This window comes from Acipenser ruthenus, chromosome 9 (genome assembly GCF_902713425.1).
Source record: "Acipenser ruthenus chromosome 9, fAciRut3.2 maternal haplotype, whole genome shotgun sequence".
In the NCBI taxonomy this organism is placed as follows: Eukaryota; Metazoa; Chordata; class Actinopteri; order Acipenseriformes; family Acipenseridae; genus Acipenser; species Acipenser ruthenus.
In genome coordinates, this window is record NC_081197.1 from 11,021,070 (window position 1) to 11,034,840 (window position 13,771).

General features: G+C 36.7%; 1 protein-coding gene across 7 annotated transcripts in view; it reads right to left on the minus strand.

Moving 5' to 3' along the window:
* Positions 1-232: 232 nt before the first annotated feature.
* fat3a (FAT atypical cadherin 3a) overlaps positions 233-13,771 on the minus strand; it is a 180,139-nt gene continuing 166,600 nt past the window's right edge. For 4 of the 7 annotated variants that reach the window (XM_059031131.1, XM_034923642.2, XM_034923638.2 and 1 more), the window contains 6 exons: positions 12,640-12,793; positions 11,549-12,207; positions 9,947-10,060; positions 6,094-6,153; positions 4,264-4,299; positions 233-3,533 (listed from right to left, as the gene is read on the minus strand). In XM_059031131.1, the coding sequence (XP_058887114.1) occupies positions 2,920-3,533; positions 4,264-4,299; positions 6,094-6,153; positions 9,947-10,060; positions 11,549-12,207; positions 12,640-12,793 (1,637 nt within the window). In that variant the 3' untranslated portion in view covers positions 233-2,919. The remainder of the gene's footprint in view (positions 3,534-4,263; positions 4,300-6,093; positions 6,154-9,946; positions 10,061-11,548; positions 12,208-12,639; positions 12,794-13,771) is intronic. The other 3 variants (XM_034923644.2, XM_034923643.2, XM_034923640.2) reach the window with 2 other exon arrangements.

Here is a 13,771-nt window from a genome sequence, read left to right on the forward strand (position 1 = left end):
ATAAATGGGTATACAAAATGGTTTGTTTTATTGAACAATATCCACAATCACACTTGAACAAGAGGATCACAGAATGCAGCAGTTTACTTCGGCAATATGTGTTGAAAAGTGGGTTCAGTTAAAGTGAAAAAGTCACATGACTGCAAGGGGTTTATATTACACATATAAAGCCTGTATCTCCAAATTATTTGCTGCTTTTAATATAAACAAACAAACAAGGCATGCAATGAGCTTGTTGATCAGTTATCTTTATTTTTTGTACACTGACTTAGAAAACAAAACAGCAGTTAAAAAAGAAATCAATTTGTACACTCAATTGCTGTAATTAACTACACATTTTAATACTGCCAAAACTTCGGGGAAAGAGACTCTTGGAATTCTTGGAAGTGAAAAGTACAAGTTGAGAACAGCCATACTTGCCAAATGATTTAGAACAGTGTGCATACAACATTGTGCAAAATCCACAACAGGTTTGTTAAAGAAGTCAAAATGTTTTTGACAATTTGAAAAACAATGGTTAATTAAGAAGAAAATTTAAGAAAAATCATAAAAGGTGATTTTTCTAGTTTTTATCAAAAGAACATTTTAAAAATGGTTAAATTGTCTTTAATTTCAAACTGCCTCTTTTCTGCCGACATTCACATTTAACATCAATATAATTAAAAAGGCAGCATAATTGGCATCAAATATCTACAAAAACCTGCATCTTCGACAACCTAGCTATATACACTTTATACAAACATTTTGAACACAATCTTACATCCTTTACAAAACGGCCTGCTAACATCAGGCATATTATATTACAAGACCATGATTCTAAGAAAATGCAACTAATTATTTATTGTTGTTACAGTTGGAGAAACATTTATTAAAATGCAACAAAAACAGGCTTTTTTTAAATAATAATTTACTTGGATTCAGTTCATGAAATAAAATGCTGTTGATAAAGAGGCTACATGACCTGACTGCAATGTTTTTAATTAAATTACAGTTTCAATGGCTTTGATAACATTGGCTAAGGACACATTTTGAATCTTTATGACTAGTTTTGAAAGTAACTGCAAGGTCATTAATAAAGGAAACCTGATCAATTATTAATCTTTATAATCAGCTGTTGAGAGTGTTTTTATTTAACTCACTGGCAGCATATGTATTATGATGACACATTTCAGGACCGACAAAAAAAAAATCTAAAAATGTAATGTTTGTAACATTTAGTTTAGTTTCTTCACTTTGTGCCCACAGGGCCAGCACAGGTACATCTCAATAGTGCAGCACTAATACAAAGAGAGACCTAAGTGGAGACAACATTACACTATAGTATTGGCAGGTATGTATTAGAAAAGACCTATCACCACAAATAGCATGTGCTTGCCATTAGTCTAATATCAATAACTTAGCAGTGAAACAAACGTACCATTTTAATGAAGGGCCTGTTACCAGAGAAATGCTTGTTCATAAAATATGGGTTAGCTATGTGCCAAGCTTACAGAAATGAGATGCAAATGGAATTTTTCAGTTAGTGCAAATAGTTCACATAAATCAAAATCACATAATCCCACAAAAGAAATATGCATCAGAACTTCAAAAATAAAATTCCAAATGCTGACCTACTTTATTAGGCATATTACACTGAATCTCTAGTTTGAGTTGTTTTTTATAGCATTGTTTTCAGTTACACCAAAGACCACTAACGCGGAAAATGGTCCTGTGTTCTTTATGGGAATTGCATTTAACCCTTTAACATTATTTATAAACATGGGCTAAGACCTTTTGGATAAAAGGCTGTTAACATATAGCCACACTATAGATGAAAGGGTTGATCTGATGTCTAGGTGGCAGATCCACTGCATGTGTAGTGGTGCCTTTTAGCTACAGAACTATCATTAAGTGCATGGTTGGATACTATTTATAATATTTGGCAGTTTCTTTTTTTCTTCAGTATTCTTCTTTTCAATGCGTCGGTAGGACACGGTTAAACACCAAAAAAAAAAAAAAGGTTCTATGCTCTTTCAAAACACTGTATCAGTTTAAAACTTCTTTAAATCACACATACTTTATAAAGGTGTTGGTGAGAAAAGACTGTACACTAGTGAGCTGTAGAGCTGCACAAACCATTTGCTTTCCAATTCAGTTATTTGGGTTAAGCTTTCCACAGCCAGCCCGAGTAACCAGTTCATGAAGCTCTTGTGTCATAAATTGTACAGAGGTAGGAGGATCGCAGTAACCTCAAATTACAAGGTTAAATACTGTAAATAATGTACATGTTACAGCTAATCTTCAAAGGGTTTCAATTGTATGCCGAGCTATACTTGCAGTTTAATTATCCAACACACATTCTGTAAGACACAGAATGAATAATTTTTAAGCCCGGTATGCAATTTTACAGGATCAGCTGATCGATACCCATGAGATTCGACGATCGCATCGGACAGTGTGTACCGGGCCTTACAGGTTCATTTTAAATATTCATATTTCTTATTTTTCATAGATCTGCTTTTCCATTTTCAGCAACTGACTAAACAAATGTTAAAACATACTATACTAGTCACTAAACATGAGCTGACAATGCACGTTCACGTATGTGTTAAGACTGTACTTATTTTATTAGTATAACCTGATTGTCATAATATCCCTTAGTCTACAGTTTCTGTAACAGATCCATTATATTAATGCAAATGTATGTAAAATGGCAAACAATCTTTTAGTTTTTTAAGAAACAGTAACATTTTTTAACAAAGGGTTTTTTTTTCATTGTGTGCACTGCTTTATAAAGCGATCATCATATGGCTGACATCACCAGGCAGTGACTCAGTACCATGGAAATGTTTACAGGTGCTCCTGGCTCCTTTTGCTATTATATATTTTCAATGCCTCCAAATAAAGTATTTCATGTTAGGTTTATCATCACTACTGATATTACACTTCTGTCTGCTGTTGGGTTTCCATGAATGGGATGTGGATACTGTCAAAATTGAGCTCGTCCGCACTTTCAAAGTCGCTTATGGCTGCTTCTGAGTCGTCTAAGCCACAGCTGGCGGAAACGTCTGAGGAAGAAGCATTGGTGGACAGGCGCATGGAAACGTTGTCCAGGTTCTCGGTCTCCAGGTCCTGACTGGAGCCTATTGGGAAACTGCTAAACTCTTCCCCTCCTTGAGCCCCTAAGGCCTCCATCTCTCCTGGGAACTGATGGGGCGGGAGGTACTGGCTGGGATGGAAGTGAGGCCGCTGGCAGCTGTTGGTGCTCAGGGTGCTGTCCACAGAAACTGGTTGTGGTGGTGGGAGGGTGTCATAGTGGTCCTGGTATTCCTCTGGGAGGGGCGGTGGGAGCTGGTCTTGGCTCAGAAATTCCTCATCTTGTGGAGGAGGGAAGTCGCTGTCAATATCATAGCCGCCAAGGTAGTAGTCAGTCTCCAGTTCCCTGGTGCTACCGAGATTTGCTGAGGAACCATCTCCAGCTTCATAATTGGGCACCTCCTCAATATTAGGCAGTCGAGTGCTTGGCATCCAATCTGAAGTGTCCCAGTGATAAGCTGCAGCAAGGAGACAGACAGGTATGAAAAACGGTTCAGTGTTTGATTATTAGTATTATTCCAATTATTTTTTTCTCAGAAATGCCGAATGCAACACCCACACACACACACACACATATATATATATATATATATATATATATATATATATATATATATATATATATATATACATACACACACTTCACAATTGTGTTGCTACAGATCATGCAATGGTCAACCAGCATGCTCAATTCAGAACACATTTCACAGCATACCACACAAGATATAATAAACCTAAAACAATATAATATCCTGTAATCATTTCTGATCCACGTTTTGAACGCACTTACAGACAAGAGCAGTTTAGGCTCAGTTCACATAACACAACAGAGGCAACAGAGACTCAAAACCAAAAAGACATGCTGAAGACAGAAGCACAATAAAACACAATTAAAGAACTTGTTGCACAGCAGTTAGATAGGTTACAGGAGAGGCACTTCAAAAACAGCCAGGCCTGTCAACAAGGCTCTTCCACATCAATGTTGTCAAACTTACAGCATAGTGCAATAACAAAGTTAGCAGGCAAAGACAAAAGGAAAAAAGGACAAAGTTAATGTGGATATTTGAAACTGGCATTTTCATGTACATGGCTAGCACAACAACCGTGCAATGTTGGGTTAAAAAAACTCAAACAGTAAAAAAATAAATAAATATAAAAAACAAGACACAATGATACTGGACGAGTCACCTCTGTTGTAGCTCTGCCCTTGATCCATTTCAGACACTGCCAGGTGGAGAACAAATAAACCAGTGTTTAATGTTCCCAGTAAAGTGAAAGACAACCAACAACACCCCTAACATTTGCTGTAAAAATCCCACCCCAGTTACATGATGCCTGAACAGAAAGGCCACCAATGGAACAAGGCACATGTGACCTTTGTAATTCACAATTAACCTTTACATTCAGGACTATTTGCCATTTTCATAGCTGCCATTATTCTGAGGTCTGTTAATATATAGGACAATAGTGCTACAGAGTTGAAAAAGAAATCTCTCAAGGTCCGGTTTCACGTGACAGGGATGGTATAGGATTTCTTTGCTTCACTGTCTTTCAAAGCACCCCCCCCCCCCCCCCCCCCCCATAATGTTATTTAGAAACCATCTGACACTGTTACTTTTGCGCCATTTTACATGCAGTTCAAGTTATGGGCATCTGGGCATGATCATGATGGTAAAATCTTCAACCACCTGCAGCCTCCACCTTCCAGGTTCCATTGCTTTGTGGTACACGTTGGCAAGTTACTTCATATATATATATATATATATATATATATATATATATTTATATGAAGTATATATAAGTATATATAGCAGAGCTCTTGATTCAGTGGTGACCTTTATGTCAGGCTTCAATATAAAAGCAACACTGAGAAATATATTACTGTTCACCCAGAGGTTTTAAAGAAGGCACTAGTGAATTACTTTACTGTTTCACGAGGGGAATCTCTTGCTTTATCATTACTAGCATGATGTGCTGCTTATTATTTTTCTTGCTTTACTGTTAACTATATATAAAAAGCAGGTTCTGGTTTAAATAATGAGGAAATGTAACATGCTGGCACGAATAAGCTTTAATTAGTGAACATGATATTTAAAAAAGCTTTAGAATTGTTAACATTCTTTTTTTGATCTGTGTGAAATGGACCTAGCCTTGTTCTTTTCAGCTGCACACTGAAGCAGAACCCCAACTATTAGATGGATCCAAAAATAAAATAAATAAACACAATGCCGCTTTGTGACTCCCGGTTCTCCTAGTGCTATTCTACCAGACGTCCACATATTGGGGGACACACTCCAAATCAGACCTGGGGTGAAATTTGCAATTGTAATTTGTGTAATTTGTAAATAATTGCAATTATAATGTAACTGTACTTGTAGTTGGAACCTTGGCACACCTGAGCAATTATATTTGTAATTGCCATATAAATGATCAATTACAGTTCAATTACACACCTTTCCAAACTTAATCATTCACAGTTCCATGTTGTGTTTTACATCGGGTGAACATTCTTGTATTTTCAACCACTTTTAGTGATCCCATTTGTTTGGAAAAACGTTGTCTAGAGTGTTTCTGTATGCGTGCCTGTGATTAATACTTGGTAGCATAAACACAGTAAACATGTTAATGTGTGTAGCTATTTATGTTACATTTAAGTGTACTTGTATTTATAATTGTAATGACTTTTTAATTGTAACTGGAATTGCAATTGAACAAAATAGCATTGGAATTGGAATTTCACCAAGCAATCAGAATTGACCCCGGGTCTGCTCCAAATACACCTGTACAATAACAAAAAAGCCTGGAGGTGACATTCAATAACTCCTAAATGCATGCATTATACCTGTGAAGTATGGTGTGTGAAGTATAGTCACAGAATAAAGAAAAATAACAAGAGTCACAAAGCAGAGTTGTATGGTTTAATTGACACTAACCCCCCCACCCCCCCGCCTGACTCGCAATGCCGAACAGCAGCGGCTGAACTAGGAAAAAAAAAGTGAAGAGAGTTAAGTGGAATACCTTCGTTTTCAATTGTGTCAACTGCATCGTTGACGAGTCGTATGACAGTCACTATGGAAGCTTGTGGGGAAAGGAGGGCATGAGGTTTAGCAAACTTTTTTTTTAAACAGTTTGAAAATAAGCATTATCCAATGTTAGTAAACTACTCAAGTCAGGACTTTTGAGTATCCTAGTACTTTTCAGTTACTTGAGTACTGTAACCACGAACTTTTTTTGTGAAAGTGTTTCGTTCCTTAAGAACACCACCTTTTTTACATTGATTCTTTCATTCAATAAATACACTATATAAGTATGTGATCTACACAAATGTAAGAAAACCAGGAACATATACATAAACCCACAAAAGTTATACGTTATAAAACACCAAACAATAATTCCCAGTATTGCCAGTACTTAAATTGTTGTTTAATACATGCCTATCACTGGAGCAACCTTGTTTACACAGTTCACCTATTACTGGATAGTTGAGGTAATAAGAACAAAAAAAGAGAACTGTGATATGTTTGAACATATTTTCTAAGTCAGTTAATATGTTTCTCTACAAGATGGTACAGGAGATTGCACATTTTTAAGGCTTTACTCTACACAGTTAGTTATTCACATTTAATGTTAACTTTAAAGTTTTTGTGATGTGTAATTTATCATTTTCATTTCAAAGTGGTTCTATTTCAGAATTTTGTAAAACACTGAGGGGTAGATGTACTAAAGTGTTGCTGCTGTCACAGTGGTTGCAAACGAGTCGTTAGTCCAGGGTGAAATGTACTAAGCAAGCGCAATGCTGTTAGCGACTTTTTAGGGAATGCTTTACAGCAGCAGTTTTTCTTTGCGGTTCAGCCTTAGATGAATATGTAATTATGGCCGTTCCTGCATAAGTTTGCAAAAATGGGGTGGAGATGAGAGTTCTCAAATATTATAATGAGAGGTACTAAAGCTGCGGGCAATTGTGACACTTACAATTGCATCAATGATGAGTTTAAACTGCCTTTCAATATTTATTCGAAAAAATGTTGCACGGCTCTCGCGAAGCAACAATGAAGCAACAAATATTTAAATTAGTATATTGCGGCTCTTTATTAACATATTTTCTCTTGTTGCAAATTGTCACAACGAAAATGCAAATTGAGGTATGTTTGTGCTGCGACTGGCCCATCTTAGTACATTTACCCCTGAGAATGAGACACCTTGGATATACACCTTTTAAAAATGTGATTTTTATCTTACCTGCAGCCTGTTTTGACTAAGTTTTGGTATTACATTAATTTCAAGTACTTCAATAAGTACCAGATTTGAGCGCATTGTTATTGAAATTTACTGTAAAGTCATATATATATATATATATATATATATATATATATATATATATATATATATATATATATATATATATATATATATGCTAGCCTTTTATGGTGCGTTTTTCATGTATGAAAATAAAAACACAAAGATTTTTGGCACGAATATCGAATTCCACCAACAATACACACTTTGTATATTGCAACAGGTCGCCAACAGAAAGCTTTTGACAAAGTCCCGCATAAAAGATTAATTCTCAAACTGAACGTAGTAGGGATTCAAGGAAATGCATGCACATGGATTAGGGAGTGGTTAACAGGTAGAAAACAGAAAGTACTGATTAGAGGAGAAACCTCGAAATGGAGTGAGGTAACCAGTGGTGTACCACAGGGATCAGTATTAGGTCCTCTGCTATTCCTAATCTACATTAATGATTTAGACTCTGATATAGTAAGCAAACTCGTTAAATTTGCAGACGACACAAAAATAGGAGGAGTGGCAGACACTGTTGAAGCAGCAAAGGTCATTCAAAATGATCTAGACAGCATTCAAAATTGGGCAGACACATGGCAAATGAAATTTAATAGAGAAAAGTGTAAAGTATTGCATGCGGGCAATAAAAATGTGTATTATAAATATCATATGGGAGATAGTGAAATTGAAGAAGGGAACTATGAAAAAGACCTAGGAGTTTATGTTGACTCAGAAATGTCTTCATCTAGACAATGTGGGGAAGCTATAAAAAAGGCTAACAAGATGCTCGGATATATTGTGAGAAGTGTTGAATTTAAATCAAGGGAAGTAATGTTAAAACTCTACAATGCATTAGTAAGACCTCACCTAGAATATTGTGTTCAGTTCTGGTCACCTCGTTACAAAAAGGATATTGCTGCTCTAGAAAGAGTGCAAAGAAGAGCAACCAGAATTATCCCGGGTTTAAAAGGCATGTCGTATGCAGACAGGCTAAAAGAATTGAATCTATTCAGTCTTGAACAAAGAAGACTACGCGGCGATCTGATTCAAACATACAAAATCCTAAAAGGTATAGACAATGTCAACCCGGGGGACTTCTTTGACTTGAAAAAAGAAAAAAGGACCAGGGGTCATAAATGGAGATTAGATAAAGGGGCATTCAGAACAGAAAATAGGAGGCACTTTTTTACACAGAGAATTGTGAGGGTCTGGAACCAACTCCCCAGTAATGTTGTTGAAGCTGACACCCTGGGATCCTTCAAGAAGCTGCTTGATGAGATTCTGGGATCAATAAGCTACTAACAACCAAACGAGCAAGATGGGCTGAATGGCCTCCTCTCGTTTGTAAACTTTCTTATGTTCTTATGTTCTAACATTTCTGGGGCACAATAGGTTTTAAGGGTGTGATTCGCCACACTTTCTCTTAACACCTAATTAATGATTAATGAAAATAATAGCCCCTCATGAGCTAAAGCCTCCCAGTTTAGCTGACACTTCACAAGCTGTATTAGTAGAGTTATTGTCTGAAGGGTAAAGTGGATATTGGATACATTACAAATATGAGTGACCATGACCGATTTTCTCCATTCAGAAGTGCGAGAGCCTTCAGTGTTCTCCCATTTATTTCTCTGAGTTTATGTTTAACATAATGATGCCAGGAGGAATAGATAGAAAGATATTTGAAGTACACGGTAACAGCAAATTCTCAGCAAAAAATAAAACAATTTTAGTGCTATAAAACTATCAAGAAATACTCTGAATAGGGCTACATAACGAATGGCTTTTGATCCATATGGCGCATTAAGCTCCACATATGGCTCTTTTGATTTGAGGTGAAAGCTGGATTGCAGTTTTTGGAAGCCTTATTAATGAGCACAAACATACTGAAGCAGTTTGTATTCTATAGTCTTTTTTTCTGTATGATACTTTTGGTTTTCCATGCTCCCTGGGCATCAGTATGACTCTTTCAGTGACAAGGGTTGGGCTCAGACACAGAAGGTACAGTGAAGCGCTAATGCGCACATTTTAATTACTCAATAAACAAAAATAACACAGACAGAAACCTTAAACAAAACACATTTAACAAAACAAAATAGACACAAGGGGCCAAAACAAAAGGTTTACACAAAACTCACGGATGTAAACAAACACGGACAAACGGCACAGCACAGCACAGAACACGAAAACACATACCCTCTCTCCAATACCAACATTAACTCTAACCCCCATGATCACCCCCCCACACACACCCGTGCTTCAGCAGAGTTTTCACCCTGCCACACACTGGTAGAATTGTTTTATCCTTCTCTGAAAATTTGCTTCCAATTAAATGTCATCAACAGAGGACAAGCTATACTATTTATAGCTCAGCCACCTGTTCAGTGAAATGAACAACACTAACAGTACTTTGCAAATGCAGGCGTCAATACAAAGTAGTTTTCAATGACAATCTTGGGCTAAAGGCTAGTCTTTCTCTTTAAAACAGTATTGTTATACAAAAAACACACATATTCTATCAAAAAATAAATACTTAAATGCAGTCCACAAGAGGAAAGGGTGAATTAGGAAGAATAAGATATTCTCTTACCATTGTCATCACATGAGTCAGACTGGAAGGAGCTAAGTGACTGGACCTCAGAATTACTGCCTTTATTACTGCCTGAAAAGCAAGTGACTTCTTCAACCATGTCCACCACTTTACCTACAAGAACGATATAAGTCAACAATTAGTTGTTGGCTTAAAAACAAGGTTTACATTTGAAATACCTCAGAAGAAAAAGAATTACACAATCCAATTAACCATGCATTGATGCTTTCATTAATCTTTACTGTATTTTAAATTGAAGGCATCTATGCAAGTACCTGTCAGGAAGAGTTATCAAAGCCTTCAAAGTAAGCAGCTTAAATAACAGCCCTATGAAAGTTTCATGTATCAAGCCATTCATGGCACTACTTATGAACACAGTCAATGCAAGAACCTGATAAGTCTAGTAAGCAAGAAAGTTCAAATTCTTACACTGCTTGCACTGATGACGGCTTTGATCGGTCTGAAGAAACACTAGTTTACCTAAGAATGCCCACTATCCAAATGCATAGGAAAACCACATGTCATTTGTATAATATATTAGGGTCTATTGAAGTGATCCAAGCAGTGGCATATCTGGCAGATCTAAATACTGTCATTGTTACAATCATTAAAAGAAGGTTAGGTAAAAACCACAATATCTAGTAAAATCACTGCTTTGGTTCTCATTTAATATTTAATGGTGACAGTTTTTAGATCTGCCGCTGTTTAGATCAATCGAATAGACGCCAGTGGGTTTTCAGAAAATGAATTGTCACGTTTATTAAGCCGTTTTAAACAATCAATGTCTTTCATGTCTTTGAGTGATGTAGTTTATACTCAGCATACAAAGGTTTCATTGCTTTATCTGCAAATGACAGCACTAAAACTGCTATCGTTTCTTGCACAAGTAGTGCCATAATCCAGTTTAACGACACTTCCCACTTAATTACACCCACCCTTGTTTGGTCTATGATCCTTTATTGATCGAGACAGGATTAATGTAACCTGGCCAGATCCGATGTGGTGAGAGGGATTCTCTTTGGTACAAAGGACCGTTTGGGGATCAGCTGTACTCACAACAGGTAGCAGATTTTCCTGAAGAATTTGCTCATCAGATTTTGGATGCACCCCCGGATTATTCACAGTAAAATGGGAATTACCCAGTGGTGTAAAACCTTCCCCTCATATTCTATTACACACTTCAGAGGCTGGGCACATCATTACCAAGAGAGAATGAAATATCAATTGCAACTGACTCAACTGGCATTATTGTTCTTTTTACTTCTTTAGCATTCAAATAAGTAAGTTTTTGTTCTCTACATTTTTAAAATTAAATATATTTGCTATAATACATGTTTCTTTCAAAGCCTACATATGCGAATGTAAGCACAAAACTGGTAAGAAAACGTAAGCACAAAACCGGTAAAATTTATGAAATTATTTAATTAGATATTTACTGTACCAGTTCTTACTCCTGAGGTTTTAATCCATTTAATTAACTTCAACATCTTTCCATTTATAATCTATATATATATATATATATATATATATATATATATATATATATATATACACACACATACACACACATACACACATATATATGTATATATATATATATACCTTCAGTGTTAGTCTCCCATGCGGTTTTCCTGATGGAGTCACAGTTCGAGCGGCAGGGGGATACTGGGGGCAGGTTGGGGGCCACACTGCACACCACCACCCCTCTCCTGGTGGTGAGAATGCGTGGGGACTCTGGGTGGAAGGTGGTCATCTCGGTGTGCTCCACTCCTAGGCTGTCCACAATCTTGTCCAGGTTGTTCCGGGAGTTGCTCTGGAAGCAGGGGGTGTAGGCCATGGGTCGGACCGGCACCTGGGGAGGGCCACCGGGCTCCTGGTAGAGGTTCCGGGGGTCTGTGCTGTTCCGCAGGTTTTTGAACTGGATCCCGTTGGCTTTGTTCAGCAGAGCAGCAGTGGCAGGGTCCTGGACTAGGGTGATGTTATTCCGGGAGTAATCTTTTCGGAAAACTTTCTTGCGGAAAGCTATGAAGAGGATAATCAGGACCAAGATGACAAAGAGGACCACGGCTATTCCAATCAGCTCCTCCTTACCCACATAGGATTGTCCTGCCTGAATATTAGGGACGACCACTGGTCTTAGACCACAGTGCTGCCCCACGTAGCCTGAAGTGCAGTTACAATAGAAAGCGCCAAATGTGTTTACACATTTCCCGCCATTTTCACACTCCTCTTTTTCACATTCATTGATGTCTTCTTTACACCTACGGGAGAAGACATCACACAGAATAAGAAACTGCTGGTGTCTGATAATGTTTTAAATGTACGTTAACTCTACATTAGTACTGCAAAATTGCAATGTATGGCAAGAATTATGTAGCATATGTTTGAAATGGTTTCAGCATGTGGCAATGGCATGACTACATTTACTTTAATAAAACAACATCTATCAACATCTAATTGTATCTGCAGTATACACATTTGTTCTTAATACATATTCAAGTAATTAGCATATACTTGTTTTACAAAGTCTGAAGCATTGGTACAATACTGCCACCTAGTGTAATTAAAAAGCATTTCACAGTTCCAGAAGCAAAATTAAATTTGCTGAGCACTTTACACACTCCTTTGAGTTGCATCTTCATTGAATATATACATAAATAAATAATAATAAAAAAGTTAAATGTTTAACTTACGTGTCTCCTGCATAACCCTGTCTGCAGCTGCACAAGAAGGCATTCCCTATTGGTTTGCAGGATCCTCCATTAAGACATGGGTTTGGGAAGCAAGAGGTGATTTCAGTCTCACAGTGCCCCCCTGTGAACTGTGAGGTGCAACTGCACTCGAAACCTTAAAATAAATAAATAATAAAAAAAAACAGAGAAACAGTTGAACACTGAAAACTGTGTTAGGGAGCTGGATATGAATATATATATATATATATATATATATATATATATATATATATATATATATATATATATATATATATATATATTCTGTTCTTACCACTTTCTGTATATGTTTGTTAAAAAAAAAAAAAAAAGTCTAACACTTCAGTGTAATTTTTTTTGCCGAAATGTTTTTAATGTTCCTTTAACTAATCCCATTCTGCTGGGTGCATTAATACTTCACCCAGTATGCAGTGTGGCGTAGTGGTTAGGGCTCTGGACTCTTGACCAGAGGGTTGTGGGTTCAATCCCAGGTGGGGACACTGCTGCTGTACCCCTGAGAAAAGTACTTTACCTAGATTGATCCAGTAAAAACCCAACTGTATAAATGGGTAATTGTATGTAAAAATAATGTGATATCTTGTAATAATTGTAAGTGACCCTGGATAAGGGCGTCTGCTAAGAAATACATAATAAGAAATAAATAATAATAATGCTTAAACAAAAGGTTTTAACAAATTGGTCAATATATGGCAATGGCCAGTTTCTACTGCAATTATAAAACAAAAGAAAACCATCTTTGCCCCTGAACTTCAACACAAGCAGCATCCATCACAAGGGCATGACCTAGTAGTCCCAACACTATTACAAAGAGAGACAGTGAGAAAATAAAGATGTATATGTCTGTATACCTTAAGATAACAACCTTTACTTTCATTGTTTTACAGGCCAAAAGCAGCACTGACTTATGGTGTTAAAACTGCTCTCTCAACAGAGACAAAAAGTATTCCATTCTGAATTACTTAGCCATCCTTATCTAGGATTCTTCTTGCTTTACTACAACTTGAATAGCTATGATTACCACGTCTCAAAAAAGTAAATTCTCATTACTACCACAACACACAAGAATAGAGACTGAGTTATCATTTCTTGAGAT